We start from the raw sequence: 23,111 nt of genomic DNA on the forward strand, positions 1-23,111 counted from the left end.
TTAACTCTGAATGTAGGCATTGAGCCAGGGGCCTCCAGACACTTTAACTACTTCAATGGGATTAAGCAGTTACAGTGCCTACAGTTTCCCTTTAGGGTTAGATGAGCTTATGGTTAGGAGGTGTGTAAAACTGTGGGGCTAAGTTTAGGATTAGAGGTGCCACGTCTTAAGGGAGACATAGGGTTAGGGTATATGTATAGAATACTGTTGACTGTAACACTCGTGATTCTCAGCCAATGGACAAACCCCTGATTTTTAGTCTCCTTAACAGTAAGTCAACTAACTACAACTTCAGGTACACTCATGTATCCGTTTGTCAAAAACAAAGGTATCATGGTGTTGATCATCATTGTGGGAACCCTAAAAACCATCTACCATTTACCAAAAAGTCTGATACTTCCTTGGAGAACATACTTTAGAACACAGTGGTCTATTCAATAAAAGTTATCTAAAATGTTTTACTCTGCTTGCGGACTAGCATTTCCTCCATTGAAGCTACTCCCTAAACAGAGTAAATCCTAATAGAATCCATCCCCAGTTCTTTTAAAATAAACTTCACTTTATAGTAAAATTATAGAGAACTCTAATCTTTAATAACCTATAGGGGGAATTAATGTCAATGAGTAGGTTCTACTAATAAAATATATTGTCCAAATAGTTTGCCCCGGTAGGTAAGGGACCCCAAGCCACTCGCCATCCCTTAACTAGAAACCTCAGGGCCCTGGTGCAAGAAACTGTTAAGTGCCCCTCTACCCACTATGGAGCAGAAATGGTCAATAGGAGGATCCTCAGCTGCCGTACAACCCCAATGATGCTTTGCCAGATTCGGATCTGCTATTTACTCATCCTTGCAGGCAGGGCCGGCCTTAGGGGTGTGCGAGCTGTGCAGCCGCACAGGACGCCATGGACCAGGGGGCACCATGTGGCCCACACAGCTCACACACTATCCTAGTGACAGCCTGTGAGGGAGTGCTCAGAGCTCTCCTCAATACAGGCTGTGCTGTGTAGCTTGGCTGCGCTCCACCCCCCCTGCCTCTTAACTCTGCCCTCACTGATAGTCCCCATTCGGGTCTATCAAGAAGGGCAAAGGGGGCGGAGTTAAGTGGTGATTGGAGGTGGAGCTACATGGCAAGCAGGGGCGGAGCTACACTGCAAGCAGGGCGTAGCTACAGGCAGGTGAACCCTCTGCCTGGTAAGTTAATGTAGGCAGGAAGCAGTTCCTGCTCCCCCACCTAGCCCAACTGTGCCCCTGCCCCCTCCACGTAGCACAACTGTGCCCTCCCACCTAACCTAACTGTGCCCCCCACCTAGCCTAACTGTGCCCCCACCTAGCCTAACTGTGCCCCCTGCTTCCCCACCTAGCCTAACTGTGCCCCCTGCCTCCCCACCTAGCCTAACTGTGTCCCCTGCTTCCCCACCTAGCCTAACTGTGCCCCCTGCCCCCCCACCTAGCCTAACTGTGCCCCTGCTCCCCCCACCTAGCCTAACCGTGCCACATGGGCAGAGCGGAGAGACCGAGAAAGGGCATACCTGCAGATCAGTGAAGAAATATAGGAGTGGCTAGAATTTGTCAGTGCTTTATAGGTGTGGATTAGTACCTTGAATTGATTCCTATAGGATACAGGAAGCCAATGTAAGGACTGACAGAGGGGAGAGGTGTGAGAGAAGCGACAGGAGAGGGAAATCAGTCTAGCTGCAGCATTTATTACAGACTGTAGCAGGGCAATACGACTTGTGAGAAGACCTGTTAGGAGTGAGTTACAATAATTGATGCAAGAGATTACTAGAGCATTGACAAGCTCCTTAGTAGCATCTTGTGTAAGAAACGGGAGGATGCGGGCTATGTTTTTAAGGTGGAGTCTACAGGACTCTACAGGACAGACTAGATGTGAGGCTCAAATGTGAGGCCAGAATCAAGTATAACGCCAAGACAGCGCACTTGCAAGGATGGACTGATGTGGGTACCACTCACTTGAAGGGAGAGCAAAGAGGGGAATCAGTATTAAGAAGAGGAAAGACAAGAAGTTCAGTTTTAGAGAGATTGAGCTTGAAAAAGCGTGAGGACATCCAATCAGAGATGGAAGAAAGGCAAGCAGTGACATGTTGCAGGAAGGCAGGGGAGAGGTCCGGGTAGGAGAGGTATATCTGAGTGTCATCAGCGTACAGGTGGTATTGGAATCCAAATGAGGTAATAAGTTTGCCAAGAGAGGCAGCATAAAAAAAAATTGGGGACTCCAACAGAGACAGGACGAAGGGAGGAGGTATTATTAGTAAAGGAGACACTGAATGAGCATTGGGAGGGATAGGAGGAAAACCAAGAGAGGACAGTGTCACAGAGACCAAGTGATTGAAGAGTTTGAAGAAGGAGAACATGATCAACTGTGTCAACGGCAGCAGAGAGGTCAAGACGAATTAGTATAGAGTAGTGCCCTTTGGATTTAGCTGCGATTAGGTCGTTAGTGACTTTAATAAGAGCAGTCTCAGTAGACTGGAGGGGGTGAAAGCCAGACTTAAGATGGTCAAGGAGAGAGTTGGAATTGAGGAGGCAAGTCAGACGGGTAAAGACCAGTCTTTTCAGAAGCTTTAAGGAAAAAGGGAGCAGGGACATGGGACGTTAGCTAGGAGGGGAGGACGGGTCAAGAGATTTTTTTTTTTAGATGGGTACTACAGTAGCATGTTTAAGGGCAGCAGGGACAACACCAGAAGGGAGAGAGCAGTTGAAGATGTGTGTTAAGGAAGGCACAAGACAAGAGGAGAGAGATCGGATAAGGTGAGACGGGACAGGATCAAGAGGGCAAGTGGTGGGTCGAGAGGAAAGGAGAAGCGCAGCGAGGAAAGGAGAAGCGCAGAAGTAACCTGGGAGAAAGGGTAGGAAAGGCATGACCCAGGTGTGGTTGAGAAAGAGAGGGGCAAGTTGGGGAGAATTATTTCCTTAGCTGTGTTCAATCTTGTCGGTAAAGTAGCATGCAAAGCTATTGGCTGTAAGTTTAGTTTAGGGGGTGGCCACAGCAGGGTAAAGAAGGGAGTTAAAGGTATTAAAAAGACACCTTGGGGGTGGAGCTTGCTATCACACGGCACCAGATGCCATTTCTACTAACTCCCGACAAAATAATCTAATCTGGGCGATATCGGAAAAACTGGCACCGATCCAGCACTACAAACCACACAGCCAGAACCAGCACGGCAAGCGGCAGATGCTGTTTTTTCAAGCCCACAAGCTGCCCAAGCAGAAATGCAAATCTGGGGCCTACGATCACGATCCGGGACCTAGAGGAATTTCTGCATCCGACTGAGAGAGAGGCGCTCCCTCCATCCCCCTCACCGACCGCAACCCCAGCTCACTTACCGGCAATGGGGTGTAGATCCCAAAAACCAGCAGAAGATGGCAGGGACATAGGCGCGCTGCTGCAACGCCTGGTGTAGTCACGACCCGCGCCCATGCCCGCGGGAGATGAGCAGGAAACAGACCACACTTCCCACCCAGTGCAGGGGAGATCAGAGACCCTTCCGACCATGAAGGCAGCCCAGCCACAGCAGCTTGAATCTCCAGACAACGCTGCACCTGTCACCATGGGAGATCTCAAACTCCGGCTAGCCGACATACACAAGCTCTTGGCAGCTGACACGGCCCACCACAAGACGGAGGTGCAAGCGGTCACGGACCGGGTGACAGCCAAAGAGCAAGACATGGTGGAGGTCAAAACACACCTGACAACACTGGATGAACAGGTACAAAATATACATCATCACCAGAAACTTATGGCACTCCAAATGGCGACCATAGAAGACCGACAAAGGCGCACACACATTAAAATTAGGGGAATCCCAACCGCAATCACAGCAGAGGAATTGCAATACTACATCAGACGCCTCCTGTCCAGTATACTCCCCCACACAGCTTCAAAGAAAATTGCTATGGTTGGAATCTACCCCCTCCTGACCTATACACACCTGAAATCCCCTGCAGCCCGAGACATCATTTTACCATGTATCACAGTCCAAGACAAGCTCCATATCATGGCGGTGCTTAAGGGCCGAACTCCACTACCCTTTGAGGACTCAGAACTAACCTTTTACCAGGACTTATCGAGGACCATTCTACTATGGCATAAATCGTACAGCCCAGCCACTACGCGCTGCAGGTATAGCCTACAGTTGGGGAGCGGGGGGCTCACTGCAGGGGCAACACAGGTCCTCACATCGATAGATGAAGCCTCCAACTACCTGAAAACCCTTGACTTGCCGAATCAGGCTCCGAAGAACCGCAGAGAGCATAGGGATCACATGACCTTCCCTCCAACTCCGGGAACGAGTGGACTGAGGTCTCAGGTTCCATGAACTCTTGACCGCTAGCATTAACTAAGATCTGACTAAGTCAGACTATTGTTCCACACCGTCTCCACCCCAACAAAGTAGATGTTCCCTGATATTATTTTAATGTTTGCATGCTTTCTATGATTTTTCTTTTCTTCTCTTACTAACTCACGGACACCCAGGTCCCTGGACCTAGAACTCACATGGGCACAAGGTCCCATGACCTCAACTGTCGTATGGAACGTACAACAAAGTAGACGCCCTGACAGGCACCTAGCTCCCACATACACACATCTCCCACCCCCCACCCTCCCTATGGTTATGGGTCCTCAACCTCAATGCAGAGGCAGAACATGACACTCCCAACGCCAGCATAGCCCACGGTCCTGCTACAGCGGACACGAACACAATGTCTATGCCCCTGGCTTAATATACACACAGCATGACTGACACGACCATAGACGATTTAAACACCAACAATGCCCCTCTGAGAGCACACAACCAGCCAGACATACAGCAGATACAGGACACAGTAGTGCCATTGTACCACCATACCTGCCCAGCATTCGCACTCTAACAAACTAGCTAATTCCAGACCACGAACTCTCACAGTGGACAAGAGCCAGGCGGCCCTACTGGACCAACCCCATTATGTAGATGTGATTAACCAAACTGTTTAATATTCCTGTTGTTATTGAAAAATGTGCTATATTCCTCTGTGCCATGCAGTTGGATCCCCGACTGTGTGCCTCCACCAATCACTGCTTCCTAGTACCTCCGAGTACTTCCAAGCACTCCAACAGACACCATTAGCACTGTAGACCCTTAGCTGCAGGAGCTTGGCTGGAGTCTCGCTGTCCTCCACCCACCCTGGACCCAAGTCAGGGATCCAGCTTACAGAGGGTAGATCTCTCCTACTCCAGAGAGTATAGAACAAGCATGTCAAACTCAAGGTTCAAGTTTATGTGGGCCGCACACACACACACACTCACTGACAGACACACACAGATACTCACTAACAGACACACACACACACACACACACACAGATACTCACTGACAGACAGACAGAGATACACACACACACACACACTGACACACACACACTCACTGACAGACACACACACACATACACACTGACAGACACACATACACACACTCACAAACAGACAGACAGACACACATACAGTCATCCCTTCCACTCCCTTTTACACCCCATAACTCCAGTACAGCCCCTATTCCCTTACTACAGTCCTTACCCCCACTACAGCCCCTCTCCCCCACTTGCTGCCCATAACCCCACACTACAGCCCCTGTTCCCACTTGCAGCCATCAACCTACTTCAGTCCCTAACCCCCTACTACAGCCCCAATTCCCCACTACATTTCCTAAGCCCCCACTTACAGCCCCTAACTCTCAACTACAGCCCCTGTCCCCCTACTACAGCCCCTAACTCCTCAATTAGAGCCCCTATTACCCCACTAAAACTCACTACCAGCCCCCCCACCCAAGATTAGGTTCTGGATCTGCCCATGCTCTGTATACCTGTGTCTGCATGTCTCTGTATGACTATGTCTGTCTGTGTATGAAAGTGTATGTATGTCTGTGTCTGTATGTCTCTATATGAATGTGTCCGTGTGTTTCTGAATGTCACTGTATGCCTGTGTCTGTATGTCTCTGTATGACCGTATCCATATGTCTCTGTATGCCTTGTTCTGTATATCTTTGTGTGACTATGTCTGTGTATATATGTCCCTGCATGCCTGTGTAAGTATGTCTCTGCATGCCTGTATGTATCTGTATGCCTTGTTCTGTATGTCTATGTATGCCTGCATCTTCATGTCTCTGTATGTCTGTGTTTGTATAACTGTCTTTATTTATCTATATGCCAGTGCCTGCATGTCTCTGTGTGTGTGTGTCTGTATGACTGTATTTCTGTGTACCTGTATGTGTTGATTGTATGACTGTGTGCCTGTATGGCTGTGTTTGTTTGATTGTGTGCCTGCATATTTCTGTGACTATGTGCCTGTATGTGTGTGTAGCTATATATCTATGTCTATATGGCTTGGGGGGGAAAAGTTACACAAAGGGGCCTGAGGGGAAGAGTGACACACAAAAAACAGGCTGAGGAGAGAGACCCACAGAAAAGGGCTGTGGGAAAGAAAGACACACAAAGGGGCTGGGGGGAAGGAGATACACATGGGGGTTCTAAGAGATATACAAGAGGGTGTAAGACACACTAAAGGGGGGTACAATACACTACATGGGGATTTCAAAAGGCTGGATATGAGACACCGCTAAAGATACATCTTATTCGTGTGTGAGGGGGGTGGCAAAATTCATCTTCGCCTGTGTAGCCAAAAATCCTTGCACCGGCCCTGGGGGTAGGTCATAAATGGTGGACATAAATTAACAAGCCTATTAGCAAAATTCTAACGAAATGAACAATTATCAAAACAAGGGTTAAGTATGGAAGGTACAAAGTTAACAATTAAGCCGTAATATTGTAGGGGAGAGAAGTAAAAAGAGAAACTAAGAAATAAAAGAATAAAATAAAATAAGTGGTGCAGGTATTCTTAAGTAGACAATCCAAAAAAAGCTATCTCTGCATAAGCTTGTAGATTGTCTTGGTAGCTGAGAGTCCTGGGAGCTAGTTAATTTTCTGTTTGGGACCCGGGCTGCAAGATAGGAGCTGGCTTAGATCAAACAGCAAATTAAGGGTGGAGAAGACACAGATATTGAGGTGAGAAATGGCAGTTAATTAGGAAAAGAAAATAAAGAACAGAGGAGAAAGTATTTCATATTTAAAGATGTTAGGCTAGGTCATAAATGGTGAACATGAATTAACATGACTATCAGCACAATACCACTAAACTAACAAAAATAGGGGTAGGTCATAAATAGTGGACATAAATTAACAAGCCTATTAGCAAAATTCTAACAAAATGAACATATATCAAAACAAGGGTTAAGTATGGAAGGTACAAAGTTAACAATTAAGCCGTAATATTGTAGGGGAGAGAAGTAAAAAGAGAAACTAAGAAATAGAAGAATAAAATAAAATAAGTGGTGCAGGTATTCTTAAGTAGACAATCCAAAAAAAAAGCTATCTCTGCATAAGGCTGTAGCTTGTCTTGCTAGCTGAGAGTCCTTGGAACTAGTTAATGTTCTGTTTGGGACCCAGGGACCAGTATGTGTTAGAATTACACATACTGACATGCGTGGACAGATTCACACACAGATCCAGACACACATGTACAGATACATACACTGACACACATACGCAGATGCATATACTGACACACACATTCACAGGTACAGACACTGACACACACATTCACGGATACATACACTAACACACATGCACAGATACATATACTGAAACACACAAGCACTGACATACATGAACAGATGCATAAACTGACACACACAAACACTGACACACATGTATTCATACGTTGTATGGTGGGATCTCATGGCACTTTACTATGCTGCAGTGCTGCTGCTGGCTCTTTACCTGGTGGTGCCAGACAAGCAAACTTGGTAAACCAAGCTGCCTGCTGTTCCCTGCTTGCAGAACTTCCCAACTGGCGGAACTTCACAGCCTGGTCGCAGTTGTAACTTTTGCAACCCTGGAAGTTCCACTACTGCCCTCACCCTAATAATAGTGAGAGAAGGCTCAATTACTGTAATACCTGTAAGAAAAAAATGCTATACTTACCATTAGATGTTTTTTCTTTTTAAATCTTTTCTTTTCTTCAGCTGTAAAATAGACCAAATAAAAAACACCCATACATATCTTCAAAAATAAAAAAGGACTGGATCACAAAAAAACCCCCAAAAAACAAAAAGACAAAAAAAAACATGATGACAAAGAGAAAAATCCACCTGGGCCCATCAAAGGCTCCAAACAGACTGATAAGCATGATAAGGGCTTTTCCACGCTTTGCAATTTCAGTCATATCACCCTGAGTGACTGAATTGCAAGCCAACCAATCAGAACACTCTGACAGGCAAGTGTCACTTATCTCAAGACTTGCTTGGGGAAATTGCCATTTGTTTTGAGATAAGTGAAAATTGCCTATCAAAGCCAACCAATCAGAGCGCTAAGTGTGATTTTGCTGCTAACGGCGGGAAAACTGTCATAAAACAGCTTTTTGCTGTCAATATTTTCAAGGCCTTTTATCGAGGATTATGTCCTTGATGAATGCAGTTGAATTGCTGAATCCAATATTATTCAAAACGAATAGCGGTTCACAATAAGCTTTTAACAGTAGTAATTGAATTGATTTAAACAAACAAAAAACTTATTGGGAGCCAATAAACTTGCTGATTTCTCACATCCATTTAATTCATCTGAATTGGCATTCCAAATGATCCTAATCTGGTAGAAAAATGTTTCAAATTATTTATCTACATAAATTCCCACAGACTTCATGGCTGTGATCATTTGGAATGTTGATCAAAATTAATTAAATCAAGGCCAGATTGTAAGCATTTGGAATGGTGATCACAATTAATAAATCAATTAAATAATTATGTTATTAGCTGTATTGTTTGGGGTTTATATTTGTAAATAACATTTCAATATAAAATTTCCTGTTATCTCATAAAAATATATGTTCTTTTTCCAGGTGGATTCACTCATGGCGAGACATAGACGGAGGCATGAACAAGCAGTATGTTTTATATATATATATATATATATATATATAATCACCAGCAAAATTATATTAGAATTTTATGTTTATATTATATTTAGAAATGTATTTAAATGTTCTACTTTTGGTACATTTTAAAAAGGAAAACAAAACATAAGTGAGATCCAACCAGATTTTTCCAAAATTTAAGTGAACAAGTAATTTTTTTTATATTTATATTAATTTGTCTTTAACTCTTATATTAGTCGCTTTGGTCTCCACTGCTTCACTCCCTCCACACACAGTAGCAGGAAAGACCATAGAGGCTAACTGGAGGTTTTCAAACACTGTCCAACCCTAGGTGTATGTGTATGGCTGAACGGTTCATGTATATATTAAAGGTAGGAATTATTTTTTCTAATTTCTTTTACATATACATTTTAAAAAATAAATGTTTTTCCTTTCAAAACTTAAAGTAACTTAAAGTAATAATATATTAAGCATATTTTTGATGTGGCAGTTGTCCTTTAAACAGTTTGAACATATTTAAAGTAAATTGATTTAATCATCACTGTTTTCCCATTCTACAGCCCTATCACTGTTGTCATGTTGCCAGTTTATGAGATTAGTACTTAATATATCAGCCAGATCCAATCCATGTGAACCCACTACCCACCACCTTTCTGACCTTTCTCTGTTTTTCAAGCACAACAATGTGTCCCTAAGCTGGGAAAACCAGCATTACCATGCTTTGGTGCTCACCCACTAAAGTTACTTGTCAGGCCATCAAACCCTCGTTATCTGCAGCCCTCCCTCATACCTATTGCATTTGCTATTTTTTTTTTTGTCGCTTGTTCTCCCTCCTTCCCTCCTCTCCTTCTATCTCTCCTCTCCCTCTCCCCTCTCCCTCCCTATCCATTTACCACATGCCTAAAGAGCTGGATAAAAGTCTTCCAGAGATGTCACAAGGATGAGTTCTAATCAGTGCCAGGAGATTAACCCAGTGCTGGATTTTACTTTTTTTAGCAGTTCCCCAATAGGGCTGGAGTTATCCTTTAATGTAAACTGACTTTGCACACTACGCAAAAGCTCTTGCTGTTTCTGTCTCTCTTACACCGTGGCATGTCCCCTTTCTGCTACACTTACCTTTTTCTCTTTCCCAGACTCTCTACCAGGAGCTTCTGCTTGATAGTAAAAAGGGAAGGAGAGGAATTGACAAGTGCTGGTGCTGGTGAAAGAGGATTCAGAATTTGTGATTAGTGACAGAGAGGTGTTGAGAATTGTAGAGCTTGATTCATGGACAAATAGACTTGGCTGAGAGATGAAAGCAAGAGATTAGCATTTTTTATGTGTATTTTTATAAATGTATCCTGTGCATTTTCTATTTGACTTTTTTTTTCTATGTGTGTCTGTAAAGTACTGTGTGTGAAGGGTGCTGTGTGTTTGTGTGTGAGAGGTGCAGTGTGTGGGTGAAGGGTGCAGTGAGTGTGTGTGAAGGGTGCGTGTGTGTGAAGGGTGTTGTGTGTGAGGGGTGCTGTATGTGTGTTGTGTGAAGTGTGCAGTGTGTGAGAGGTGATGTGCCTATGTCAGGGTTGCTGCGCGAGTGTGAAGGGGACAGTGCGTGTGTTGGGGCGCAGTGCATGTGTGAGGTTGTGGAGTGTGTAGTGTGTATGAGGCGGGCAGTCTGTATGTGTGTGTGAGGGGGCAGTCAATGTGTGTGTGAGGGATGTAGTGTGTGTTTGTGTGTGAAGGGTGCATAGTGTCAATGCTGTGTGTAGGTTTCTCCCCCTCCCTTCTTCTTACCTTTTACCAGGGAGGGGGGACATAATGCTGCAAGCCCTGGTGGTCCAGTGGTGGCATGTTCCTGTCCTCCTGCGAGCACAGCACTGTATCGGAGTGTTGCGATGGTAATGCATGGCAACGTTCTGACCAGCCTGCTCACGGGAGGAACACAGAGCCTCCCAGACCCTTCTCTCCCTCTGTTGGAACTAAGTGCTAGTGGGCTGGTGAGGGGAGATGAAAGGATCTCCCCTGCCGGCCTTGGTCCATGGCCATCAAGGCCCACTCTGCGTTTTCTGCAGAATCCACCACCGCAAACATGAAATCCCCAAATGCCCACTAGTGGGCGGTAGGGACCAGGTTGACTACCTACCCCTGGTCTATAAGGTACTGTAATCAGGTCCATCATATTCATCAGCATCATTCCTTATAGGTTCTTAATCAATTCCTGGAGAGGGGATAGTAGGTAGAGGGATTGGTCTGATAAAATTGAGCTGCATTAATATAGACTGGATATCACTACTGAGCAGATTAATGTTTTAGTTGTTTCTAGTGTTAATGTCAGACTGAATTTGGAGCAGTTCTTAGCAAGTAAATAACAAGTGAAAGTGTGGAAATAAGGGAAGAGCTATTAAGCTTTCTAGATTGTTATGGTAATTTATATTTCACTTACACATGGGCACATTCTATATAGCACTTTATTGCAGACCTCTTTCTATAAAATTAATTTTAATTATTTTAAACATACTAAAAGAAGATCCAGTACTGTGACTTCAAAGAAGAGTGGATCTCTAAACATTGCATTTCAGACAAATATATTGTTAGCCTAGTATTTGGAAACAAAAACACTTAAAACCTTCATTATATCTAAGTAATTGCACTCTTATGTTTTAGTTAATCGGTGACATTTCAAAACAAGAGCCTGGAAGTCAGGACAGTAGCCAAGAGAAAAATGAGGACATTGGAATTATTGACTTGCAAAATATTGGACCCGAAAAACGTTTGAGTGACACGGAAGATTTTCAGCTAGAAGATGCCATATCAAAATTAGGAATTTTTCCAATAAAATATTTTCAGAATATGGAGAAGAAAAAGGACCAGAATGAAAAACATACTTTGAGCATTGATGAAACACACAATGAAAGTAAACATGCTCATCATGATCTAAATGAAAATCATGACACAGTAGATGACAATGATGATTATGAAGATAGTGTAGATACAAAGATTGAGACAAAAGAGTTGAGTGCTTTGAGCAAAGACAGCCAACAGTCAACAAGTAATGAGGATCCAAGTGAAGACAATGTTTCATCTGGTGACCAGTCAGAAGAATATGATGCTAGTCTAATGAAACCTAACTTTCAAAGAGAGGAATTGGAAGATAATTACAAAAAGGAGTATATCAATATTCTGAGGCAATACTACAATGACAAAGATTTCAAGTATATTTTAAATAGCACTCAAGATGATAAGAATGATGAAAAAGATATAGAAACTGAAACTGAAGAAGAGTTCATAAACAAAGAGGAGCAAATTCTCAATCATATAATTTCTTTCACTCCCTCTAAAAATAACATTTCTGTTAATAAAGATAGTGGAAATTATAGTGACAATGCTCAAAGCTACTCTTCTGGCCATGGAAGGAATTATACTACGCTAGAAAAACATCAAATGGAGATTCCTCAGGTTGACATGGAGAACACCATTAATGAAAAAAAGGAAAGGACAGAGAAAGGCACAAACGATACTATGTATATTAATAGGATAAGGGAAAATGAACAAAATGGAAGCAGTAGAAATAAAAAATTGCTAGTCCCTGAACATGTCGATCACACACTTCTCAACCCAACTAGTATGGAGAACCATAGCATTCTTCTCCATGACAATGATATAGAAGATGACCAAGGTGACTATGTAAGTATACAAAATCAAAAGTCTGAATTATCTATAATTATAAACACATAAATCTGAATACCATAAATATAAAGCTGAACTTTATATATTTTTATTTATGTATTTATAAATTAAAATGAATAAACAGCTTCTGGATTTTTTTTTTTATATTTAAGGTATTTAATACCTTGTTGGACCAGGCTGAAGATAGTGTTCTTGAGAAACCCTTACCTGGTAAGAACTGATATATGTCATACTATCTCTCTATTCATCGTATCCATCCAACCATCCAATTCATGCAAGCCAGAATAGTAAGATAATGTAAAAAAAAAAAAAAAATACATGGAAATGTCACTTTAAATCTCACTCATTTACCTGCTGTCCATGGCAATGTTTTCTCTAACAGACAATTTCCACCAGATGGCAAAAATACTTTCCGAAATTCTTGTTAAATAAATATTTCTGGTCTTAAAAGAGAAAAACTGGTGAACAAAATCCCAAAATAGAAGCATGGACTGCAGGAGGTTAACATACAGGTCAAAAATCCCAAAAAATACATTTGTGAGTTGTACATTCTTCACGTACACTTGAAATGGAATTCTCCCAACTACTGAGCTATACATTTTCATAAGACATGTATGGAAATAAATCATAAATAGTCAGCTAACTTCAACAATCATACTTCTTCTGAGGCACCATCTCAAGACCCACATCACATGTAAAATAAAGTTCTGCACAACAAATTGCTTTGATGTATTAGCTGAATAACCAAACAATTGTTCTTGAGATTGTGGTTATTAATGTCTAAATATTATTTTCTATTTTTGTTTTTATAACTATTAATATAGATGTCATAGTCAAACATTTTCCATTGTGAAAATCAAATATACACTAATTATTTCTTAGTAAAAATAAACATGTACAGTGCCTTCCACTAATATTGTCCTTGGTAAATACTTTGTGTTACCTCCCTTTGCCAAGATAACAGCTCTGAGTCTTCTCCTATAATGCCTGATGAGGTTGTAGAATACATGGCAAGAGAATCAGAGAACTTTCCTCCATACAGAATCTATACAGAACCTTCAAGGTCAACACTGGTGTGCTCCAAAACCCACCTCTGGTGTTTATTGCCAAAAAAAGCTCTATTTTGGTTCCGTATGAACAAAGAATCTGATCCCATCTGAAGTTCCAGTAGTGTCTGTCAAACTTAAGATGCTTGAGCTTGTTTTTGGAAAAGAGAAGAGGCTTCCCTTCCAAATATCTTGTGGTGATGTAGATGACATTGAATTGTAGTTTTGGAGACTTTGTGACCCCAAGATGCAACCATCTTTTGCAATTCTCCTGCTGTGATCCTTAAATAGTTTCTGGCCACTCGAACAATCCTCTTCCAGATTGATTCAAAATATTTTCCAGATGCAACCATCTTTTGCAGTTCTCCTGCTGTGATCCTTAAATAGTTTTTGGCCACTCGAACAATCCTCTTCCAGATTGATTCATAATATTTCCAGTTTACTGAAATTTCCTAACTATTGCCCTTTTGGTGGAAAGAGGCATTTTCAATGATTTTGCTATTTTCTTTTAGCCACACCACAGCTATATTCCTTGGTCTTACCCATTGTGATGAATGTGATTACTGTGAAACAGGAAGTCATGGTTGAACAATTTCCTGTTCCTAGTCACCCAGGTGTACTAAAAATGTTAAATATCAATGGGAATATACTTCAAATATATTTCTTTTTGTCACATGAATTCATAGGGGTGCCAATAACTATGGTTTTTTTTGTTTTTGTTTTTTTTGCATTTTATTACATCAACAAACATATGCATACAGGGTGTCGCAAGGAATGTTGCACGTGGCGACAAATTTCACTTTAGTTACAAATTACAGAATGCATGTCATTGTTCTTAATATTTGGTTGATGTGTTTAACAATGTAACTTTGAAGGGGGAGGAGTGGGGGGAGGTAGAGGAGGGGAGGGCAAAGGGGTTCAGGAGAGGCAAAGTCATTCCACTGAGCAATAACAGGTGTGTTATTCAATTGTTATGATGCGGGTCGGTATAGAGAGTGATTTTCTCACACAAATACCTGTCTTAGGTACAATTTTTCAGCACTGTTCGTGGTTGTGCTCCATGCCCTGTTAGGATTACATACAGTGTTTGTCATTTTGATGGTCTCAGCTGTCGGGTCTCTCGCCTTATATGTTTTTGGGGCTATACCACAGTATGGAGGTCTGGGGGGTCTACTTATGTGGTTGCCATATACTTCTCCCAGAGTTCCCAGGCTGCCCTTATAAATGATTTTGATGGTGCGTTTATTCGGGTCGCGCCAATGCCTGCTTATTGTTTGGAGGGCCGCTACTATTATGTGGTAAATAAGGTATGTTTGGGTTTTATGCAGGTCGTTTGGCAATAATTGTAGTAGGTAAATTTCGGGGGATTGTTGGAGATTAACTCCCGTGCTCTTCCGTATGAGAGTTGTTATACTTGACCAGTATTCCTGTAGTACTGGGCATGACCACCAGATGTGTAGCATAGATCCTTTGGCGATTGAGCATCGCCAGCATGTGTCTGATACTTTCGGGTTACCTTTCCTAAGCCGTACCGGTACCATGTACCATCTGTATAAAATCTTTCGCGTGGTCTCCATATGGGAGGCGCACAATGAGAGGTTTTTATGTGCCCTAAACACTGTAGCCCATTGACTTTCGGTGAGTGGATAGCCTACGTCCCGGTCCCAAGCTTTTGTGAATGTGTGGGTTGGGGCTCCTGCAGTAGCGTCATAGCTGGCATAGGCCAGAGATATCAATTTCCTGCGTGGCTTTAGGTTCAGGCTTATTTTTTCCACCTCCGTCAGCTGTAGGCCATTTACAGAGTTATAAGAGCAAATCGTTTGCGTTTTAAACCATGACATAATTTGCATGTACGAGAAGAATGCTTTGTTAGGTACTCCATACTGTATTTGGAGGTCAGCAAATGATTTCAGTGCTGGGCCTTGGCATAAGTGTAAGAGGTGTGTGGCGCCGTGGGTGCCCCACGACTGGAAGTTGAACCCCGGGATGATTAGTGCTAGTGTGTCCAGGGGCATTGCTAGTGAGGTGCCCCCTTTTGTTATATATGCATCTGCGAATTGGTCCCAGATTTGTAGTGTGAGTTTTGTTGTGGGGAGGGTATCCTTGAATTTTGGGCGTAATTTTCTAGACATCCAGGCCAGGGTCGCTATGGTAAAGTCATTTGTGTAGAACGCTTCCAGGCGCACCCATTGTGGGGGTTGGGGTTTCCACCTACTGCCAGCATCTGGCCTAGAATGGACGCTTTATAATAGTTGGCAATATTCGGTAGACCCATGCCTCCCAGTGGGAATGATTTATAGAGGGTAGCTTTTGCAATCCTAGGTCTAGCATTATTCCATATGAACGTATTGATTACTTTCTGTAGGTCGCGGAGAAAGCTATTGGGGACTGCTAGGGGGATGGTCCTAAACAGGTATTGTATTCTCGGGAGGAGTAACATTTTCGCTGCTGCGATCCTGCCCACCCACGAGATGATTTTCCCCTTCCAGCTGTGTATGAGAGTTTTGAGTTCTGTTAGAAGTGGCGTGTAGTTTGCTTTGTGGATGCTTGCTAGAGTCTTTGTCAGGGCTATTCCTAGAAATTTGAGATGATCTGTGCGCCATTCATATGCAAACAATGCTTTAAGGTGAACCATCTCTGATTGTGGGATGTGAATTCCCATAGCCTGAGTCTTAGATATATTTAATTTGTAATATGAACAATTTCCATATTGGTGGATCAGCTGGTGTAATCTGGTTAAGGAGCTCTGGGGGTGTTGTAGCGTAAGGAGAATTTCATCTGCGAATAGTGTGAGTTTGTATTCTTTGTTTTTTACTTTGATGCCCTGTATCCTGGAATCGTTCCTAATTAATTGTGTGAGGGGTTCTAGAGCGAGTATATACAATATCGGGGGTAGGGGGCAGCCCTGATGGGAACCATTGGTTAAATGGAAGCTGTCTGAGGAAAAACCCCCGTTCACCACCTGCGCCGAGGCATAGGAGTATAGTGCGTGTATAAGCGCAGTAAATTGTAAGGGGAATCCAAATCTCCTGAGGACTGCGTGGAGGAAGGGCCAGTGGAGGCGATCAAAGGCTTTTTCAGCGTCTAGTGATACTAATACGCTTGGCTCACTTCCCCCCCGCAGCCCATCCAGCAAATCCAGCACCTTCCGTACTCCATCCGCCCCCTGGCGCCCGCTCACAAACCCCACCTGGTCTGCGTGGATGAGTGTTGGTATGATTGGAGCCAACCTGTTGGCGAATATTTTAGCTATTATTTTAGTGTCCGTATTGAGGAGTGAGATCGGGCGCAGGTTTTGGCTCTTGTTGGGCGGTTTCCCTGGTTTGGGAAGTGTCACTACATGTGCTATAAGCATTTCTTTTGGCATTGTCCCGGTTGAGATGATGTGGTTGTATACTGGGGTCATGTGGGGTGCTAGAATCTTAGAGAATGTTTTGTAGTAGTGATTCGTTAGGCCATCTGGACCCAGGGATTTCCCGGCAGGCAAGGATGCTATTGTTTGTAGTATTTCTTGTGTGGTTATGGGTGTTTGTATCATGTCTTTTTGTTGCTGTGTCAGTGATGGCAGGTTCGCAAGATTTAGGAACTTATCAATGTCCGAATCTGTGGGCTGGTGGGTTTTACTATCTTGTTGTAAATTATATAAATTGTGATAGAACTTGGCCATTTCGTCGTTTATGTCTTGGGGGTTGTAAATTTAATCTCCCATGGTGGAAAAGAGGAAGGGAATCTTGGATTGGGTTTGTTTTTTCCTTAGCAATGCAGCTAGAGCCTTCCCCGCTTTTTTACCTTGGGAGTATTGTCTCGTTTTTAGGCGTTGCATTGTATAGGACGTTTTGGCTAAATGGATGTCGTTCAGGCGTTGTGTAGCAGTCGTGATCGTCGTGATGTGGGATGCATCCGGGCTGATCGCGTGTGCTGCTGTAGCATCTCTAACTGTACGCAGCAGAGTCAGATATTTTTTGTTCGATGTACGTTTGATATATGAGGCCCTGCTTATTATGAGTCCTCTTATGGTCGGTTTGTGTGCTTGCCATAATGTAGTGGGTGAGAGGCCTGGGGTATTGTTAGTCTGAAAGTATTGTTCTAGGTGTTGTGTGACTTGTGTGAGGAAGGCAGGGTCATGCAGGAGGGAGTCATTGAGGCGCCAAGGCGCCCGCCCCCTATGTGAGAAGGTGCCTCTTATTGTGATTGTAAGTGGCGCGTGGTCAGACCACACTATGTCGCCTATTTCGCAGTGAGTGATTTTCGGTGTCAATGGTCCTGATACTAGTATGTGATCTATTCTAGAGAATGACTTGTGGACTTGTGAGTAATATGTAAACTCTTTTCCAACTGGATGTAGTGTGCGCCATGCGTCATGCATGTTGTGTTCTGTCATTAGCTTGAGTATGGCCTTGCTCTGTGAACCGGTCGTAGTGTATCGTGGGGAGAGGTTGGGGAGTGTTGTGTCCATGCGGGAGTCCAGCACATGGTTTAGGTCTCCACAGACGATTGTCGTTCCGGGTGTCGGGTCAGGGAGTTTGTTCAGGATTTTTTGTAGGAATTGTCTTTGGTTCGTGTTGGGGCTATATATACCAGCCAATACGTATTCAGCGTTGTTTATCATACAGTGCAATATTAAGTATCTCCCTTGTGTGTCTTTTTTTTATGTGCAGTAGTTCAAACATCACAGATTTGTGTATTAGGAGCGACACCCCCTTTGATTTGGAGGAGTGTGTGGCGTGGAATTGAGTCGGGTAGTCCTGATGTCCAAATTTGGGAACTCTGTTGGTCACAAAGTGTGTTTCCTGGATGCATAGGATATCTATTTTATCTTGTTTTGCCTCTGCTAAGAGGATGCGGCATTTATGTGGATGGTTCAGCCCACGTGTGTTGTGGGTCCTTAGTGTTATAGACATTTGTTGGAGTCGTGATGCTGGGCCAAGGTGCATTGTACCTCTTGTGTGGGGTTCCTTTCTAGTGGTTGCCGGGGGGCAAGTGGAGAGTGGACATATGAGTAATTCGATTCTGACTTCTCCTGAGGAGGGTTAAGGAGGGGGGGGGGGGTGTAACCAGGGTAAAAGAACTTGGGTGGGAGATTTTGGTGTGGGTTGCCCACACCTCAGGGATGGGAGTCAGTTGGTTCTCCCATGTGTGGCTGTTGAGCTCTATGATAAGTATAATGTGGTGTAAAGGCATTGCAGGTGGAATTCTCTATGTTTGCGCCTATGAGGAGTTGCTGTCACCTGGGTCTCTTAGGTCTCTTGTTTCCCATTGCATGATGTTTTGCCCGGTGATACGGCAAGCGACCTCTGCCCAGCTGTAGAATATTGCATATTCTATGTTTCTATTGATTATATATATGGATGTGTGGATTGACATAAGAAACAGATGGTATCAATAAGTCACAAGGGTTTCTTTGTCTGAGAGCTCTGGAATGTGGATTTCGGGGTCTTGTCCTTATATGGCAAGAGTATGCTCTGACGTCAGTATGGGCACTTTTATATAGTAACAGAGGGACACGAGGTCTCGCTCTCTTCGCTCTAGGCTCTGGTCTCTCTCTGGGCTCTCTCTGGCTCTCTCTCGATGTAAAGATGTAAGGGTGTAAAGAAGTCCAGCAATTACCATCTGCTGTTGAACATCCATTATCCTGTAACATCCTTTGTTGTTTTATTATGTATCAGTAACTAAGAATAAACCTGAAGAAACCGTAAGTCAGATTGCATATTATTACTTTTCAATAATATAGACATATATTATTGTGGCGAGCATTTGGCCCAAGACTATATATACAAAAGACGTATATATCAATCAACTGAAGACAAGAAGTAATTAAGAAGATTTAACTGTGACGATTCCAAACCAGTTTTTACACCAGCCCATGGCCGATATGCACGATTCAGTCCCATCGTGCATAGGGGCGATGCTAGCTTGCTTCGTCAGTCGCGTATCGGTTTGTCCCCAGCGGCAGAGAGTATTCCCAGGCCCGCACCCCGTGCATCTCCTACAATTGCGGGTTTCTCCTATTTCAGTGTGCCCTTCCCGCTCATTCAGTATTCATGACTGTTAGTGATGGCCTAACTGGCCCATCAACCTACGTCCTGCCCTGGGTGCACACCCAGCGTGCAGTTACCGCAGGATAGCGATTTTGTGTACCATGACCCGCAGGTTCGCATGCCATCTATCCGCTGTACAGGGGGAGTTTATCTGTGATGCGTCTATGTGTGTTTCTCGTGTGGCATGTTTACAGACGTTTAAAATATGTTACAGCTCATGTTTTGCTCTCATGAGCAGAGCATCAGATACATTGCTGTTCCGGCATGTTAGTACTAGTCCCTGTCCCTACATGGGACCCAATTATCTAAGTACAACTTTTAACATTTACATCTTAATATGGTGTGACACAGATATAACCCAAAGTGTATGTCATTTCTTGTAGGTTCAATGCACGGTGGCCAGTCCCTTTGGTCACCGTCTCTGAGGCAGTCTCTGCAGCTGGGCGATGTGGATTTGCTCGTGCTGCTCGGCCCAAGTGTTATGGTATCTGTTGCGTTTCTGTGCGTGTTTAATGTCTGTGGGATTGTATACATAAGAAGGTGTGTATGAAGGTAACAATCACGTGCACAATGAGTAGTAAGGGTATGATAGTGTGGTGTCGTGTGTGTATGATACTTGCGGCTTGTGTTTCCGGGTGCTAGGTGAGTTTCTTGCGGGCCTTGCTCCACTCCCGGGCTGTTTTCTTAATCGGGTTTGCAGTGGATTCAATTGGTTTGATAGGGATGTCCCATTCCTTTAGGAGCTTGATGCCCTCCTCCGGAGTAGAGATGGGCTTGAATGCTCCTCCATGCTGGACTAGCATTTTTGTCGGGTAGCCCCACTGGTACCTGGTTCCGTGTGACCGTAAAGCTTGTTGGAAACTATGTCGTCTTTTCAGCGTTGCCGCCGACAAATCACTGAAGAGTTTTACCGTGGGATAATCATTGTGCGGTTGATCTCGGATGCGGCTTGCTTTTAGGACCAGCTCCTTAATGTGAAAGTAGTGGGCTCGGAGCAGCACGTCTCGCGGCGTGGAGTCTGGTAGGTAAGTGGATTTGGGGATGTGATGTATCCGGTCAATCAGCATCATGTCTGCTGGGATATCTGGCGCATAGGCCTTCAGCAGGCCTCGTGCATAGGCTTGGAGGTCCGCCTGTTGAACCGACTCCGGTACCCCTCTGAGCCGAATGTTTCTTCGTGATCTGTCTTCGGCATCAGCCATCTGTACTTCCAGTCGTTCTATCTTTTCCTCCAGGTGCTGGACATGATCTGCCATATTATTGTGGGCAGAAGCAAAGTCCTCCATTTTGTCCTCCATTTGCGATGTACGGGATCCTATGTCCTGCATCTCCTTTCTCAGGGTGTCAGCCGTTAGTTGCCATGAGGCTATTAGTTTGCTGGATAGTGCATCCAGCGCTTGTTCCAGAAAGCTTTTAGTTATGTGGTCGGCCTGTGGTTGTTCCACCATAGAGAGGCTCGTGTCGGAGTCTCCGTCGCCATCTTGTGCGTCTTGTAGTGAGGCTGACTGTGGATTTTGGCCTTTGTGGCCGAAAAAGTTTAATTTGTCGGCTTTTAGAGCCGTTTTCTTGGTTCTATTATGAGACATCACCTCGGGAGCCGTAGATCCGTTTGTGTTTATGCTTTTTTATGTCTTTGAATGCTGTTTTGCTTGAGCTCGATGCCGGAGCAAATCCTTATGCGGCCATCTTGCTCGGCGGTCAGCCACGCCCCCTGCCACACAAATTTTAAACAAAGATTTTGTTTTTATAAACCAGTGTTTGCAATTGTTTGATATCCATAAGAGCAGAGTATTTTTGTGTATTTTGTGAATAAAAGATCAAAATGTTAAACAATAAAGTGGAAAATTTATTCATACTTAACGTAATTTTCTTTTCCTGGCTATTATTCATGGCAGCATATACACATGGGTTAGCTCCTCCAGGAAAACCACCAAGGTTTTAAAAGGAGGCTCCATCCCTAAGGTCCTCAGTCAGTTTACAAGCTCTACAGTACATAAATAGAGACATTAATGGGTGGGAAGTATATGCTGCCATGAATAATAGCCAGGAAAAGAAAATTACGGTAAGTATGAATAAATTTTCCACTTTCCTGGCTAATCATGGCAGCATATACACATGGGGAATACCCAAGCTTACAAAGGGAGGGACAGAATAGCCAATCAAATAATCAGAATAATTCAACATAGATCGAAGAATGAACTGAGTTAAGTACTTGAGTAGCAAATTGTGCATCATAGACTGTTTTAACGAACAGTATGAAATGCCAGACAAACGTGTCTAAAGAGGTTCAAATGCTAGCTTACAAAAAGTGTCAGCAGAAACCATTGCCATGGCAACCCATGATGCTGCAACAGCATGAGAGGAGAGTGCCCTGATACCCTCCAGCACAGGTAGAGAACGGACGTGACGTCCAAATTGTGCCTTATTAATTGCTTCAATGTCCAATATGTAATGCAGGACAAACTAGTTCAAAGAGGTCCAAATGCCAACTTTACAAAGTTTCAGCAGAGACCATTGCCATGGAAGCCCACGAGATGCTGTAACAGTACTAGTGGAGAATGCCCCAAATCCTTTGGTACAGGTAGAGAATGGCATTGAAAGGCTCTCACTTTAGGCAGGATCTCTGGTGCTACATGCAAGATAACCATATCCTGTTGAAATTCAGTGAATGGGGGTACACAGGATCAAGCCTGGAGTTCATCCATTTTCCTTGCTGGGGTACCAGCCACCAGCACTTTCTGTGCTACCACCATGAAGCTCCTTCTAGAGGTTCGAATAATGGTTCAGTCAGGGCCCTTGAGACCAGTGGTACGTCACATATTGGCTTCACCACACTCAGTGGAGGCATGATTTCAATCAATGCCTATTTGAAGCAAAGTGCAGCTAAGTGCACACATTCACCTTGCTGAGGTACCAGTCAACAGCAACAGCAACGTCTGGGCTAACATCATGGAAGCTCCTGCTAGAAGTTCAGTCAGAGTCTGTGAGACCAGTGGTACGTCACATATTGGTTTCAACACTCTCAGCGGAGGCTTGAGTTCAATTGTTGCTTACATGAAGCAAAGCACCAGGGGCATCAACGCTCAATCGGTACCCTTCAGTACAGGTAGAGAATGACAGATACGCATTCACCATAGGCAGGATCTTCAGGTGCCAAATGCAAGACGACCATATCCGTTGAAAAGTAGTGAAAGGGGGTTCACAGGATCAAGCCTGGAGTTCACCCATTTTCCTTGCTGGGGTACCAGCCACCAGCACTTTCTGTGCTACCACCATGGAATCTCCTAGAGGTTCGAATAATGGTTCAGTCAGGGCCTGTGAGACCAGTGGTACGTCACATATTCGCTTCACCACACTCAGTGGAGGCATGATTTCAAT

General features: G+C 43.8%; 1 protein-coding gene across 1 annotated transcript in view; it reads left to right on the forward strand.

Annotated features, from left to right (window-relative positions):
- Positions 1-23,111, forward strand: part of SPARCL1 (SPARC like 1) — a 62,127-nt gene that overhangs the window by 5,865 nt on the left and 33,151 nt on the right. Inside the window, exons 3-5 of the mRNA XM_063425293.1 lie at positions 8,948-8,992; positions 11,627-12,646; positions 12,802-12,859. Of these exons, the coding sequence (XP_063281363.1) occupies positions 8,948-8,992; positions 11,627-12,646; positions 12,802-12,859 (1,123 nt within the window). The remainder of the gene's footprint in view (positions 1-8,947; positions 8,993-11,626; positions 12,647-12,801; positions 12,860-23,111) is intronic.

This window comes from Pelobates fuscus, chromosome 6, assembly GCF_036172605.1.
Source record: "Pelobates fuscus isolate aPelFus1 chromosome 6, aPelFus1.pri, whole genome shotgun sequence".
In the NCBI taxonomy this organism is placed as follows: domain Eukaryota; kingdom Metazoa; phylum Chordata; class Amphibia; order Anura; family Pelobatidae; genus Pelobates; species Pelobates fuscus.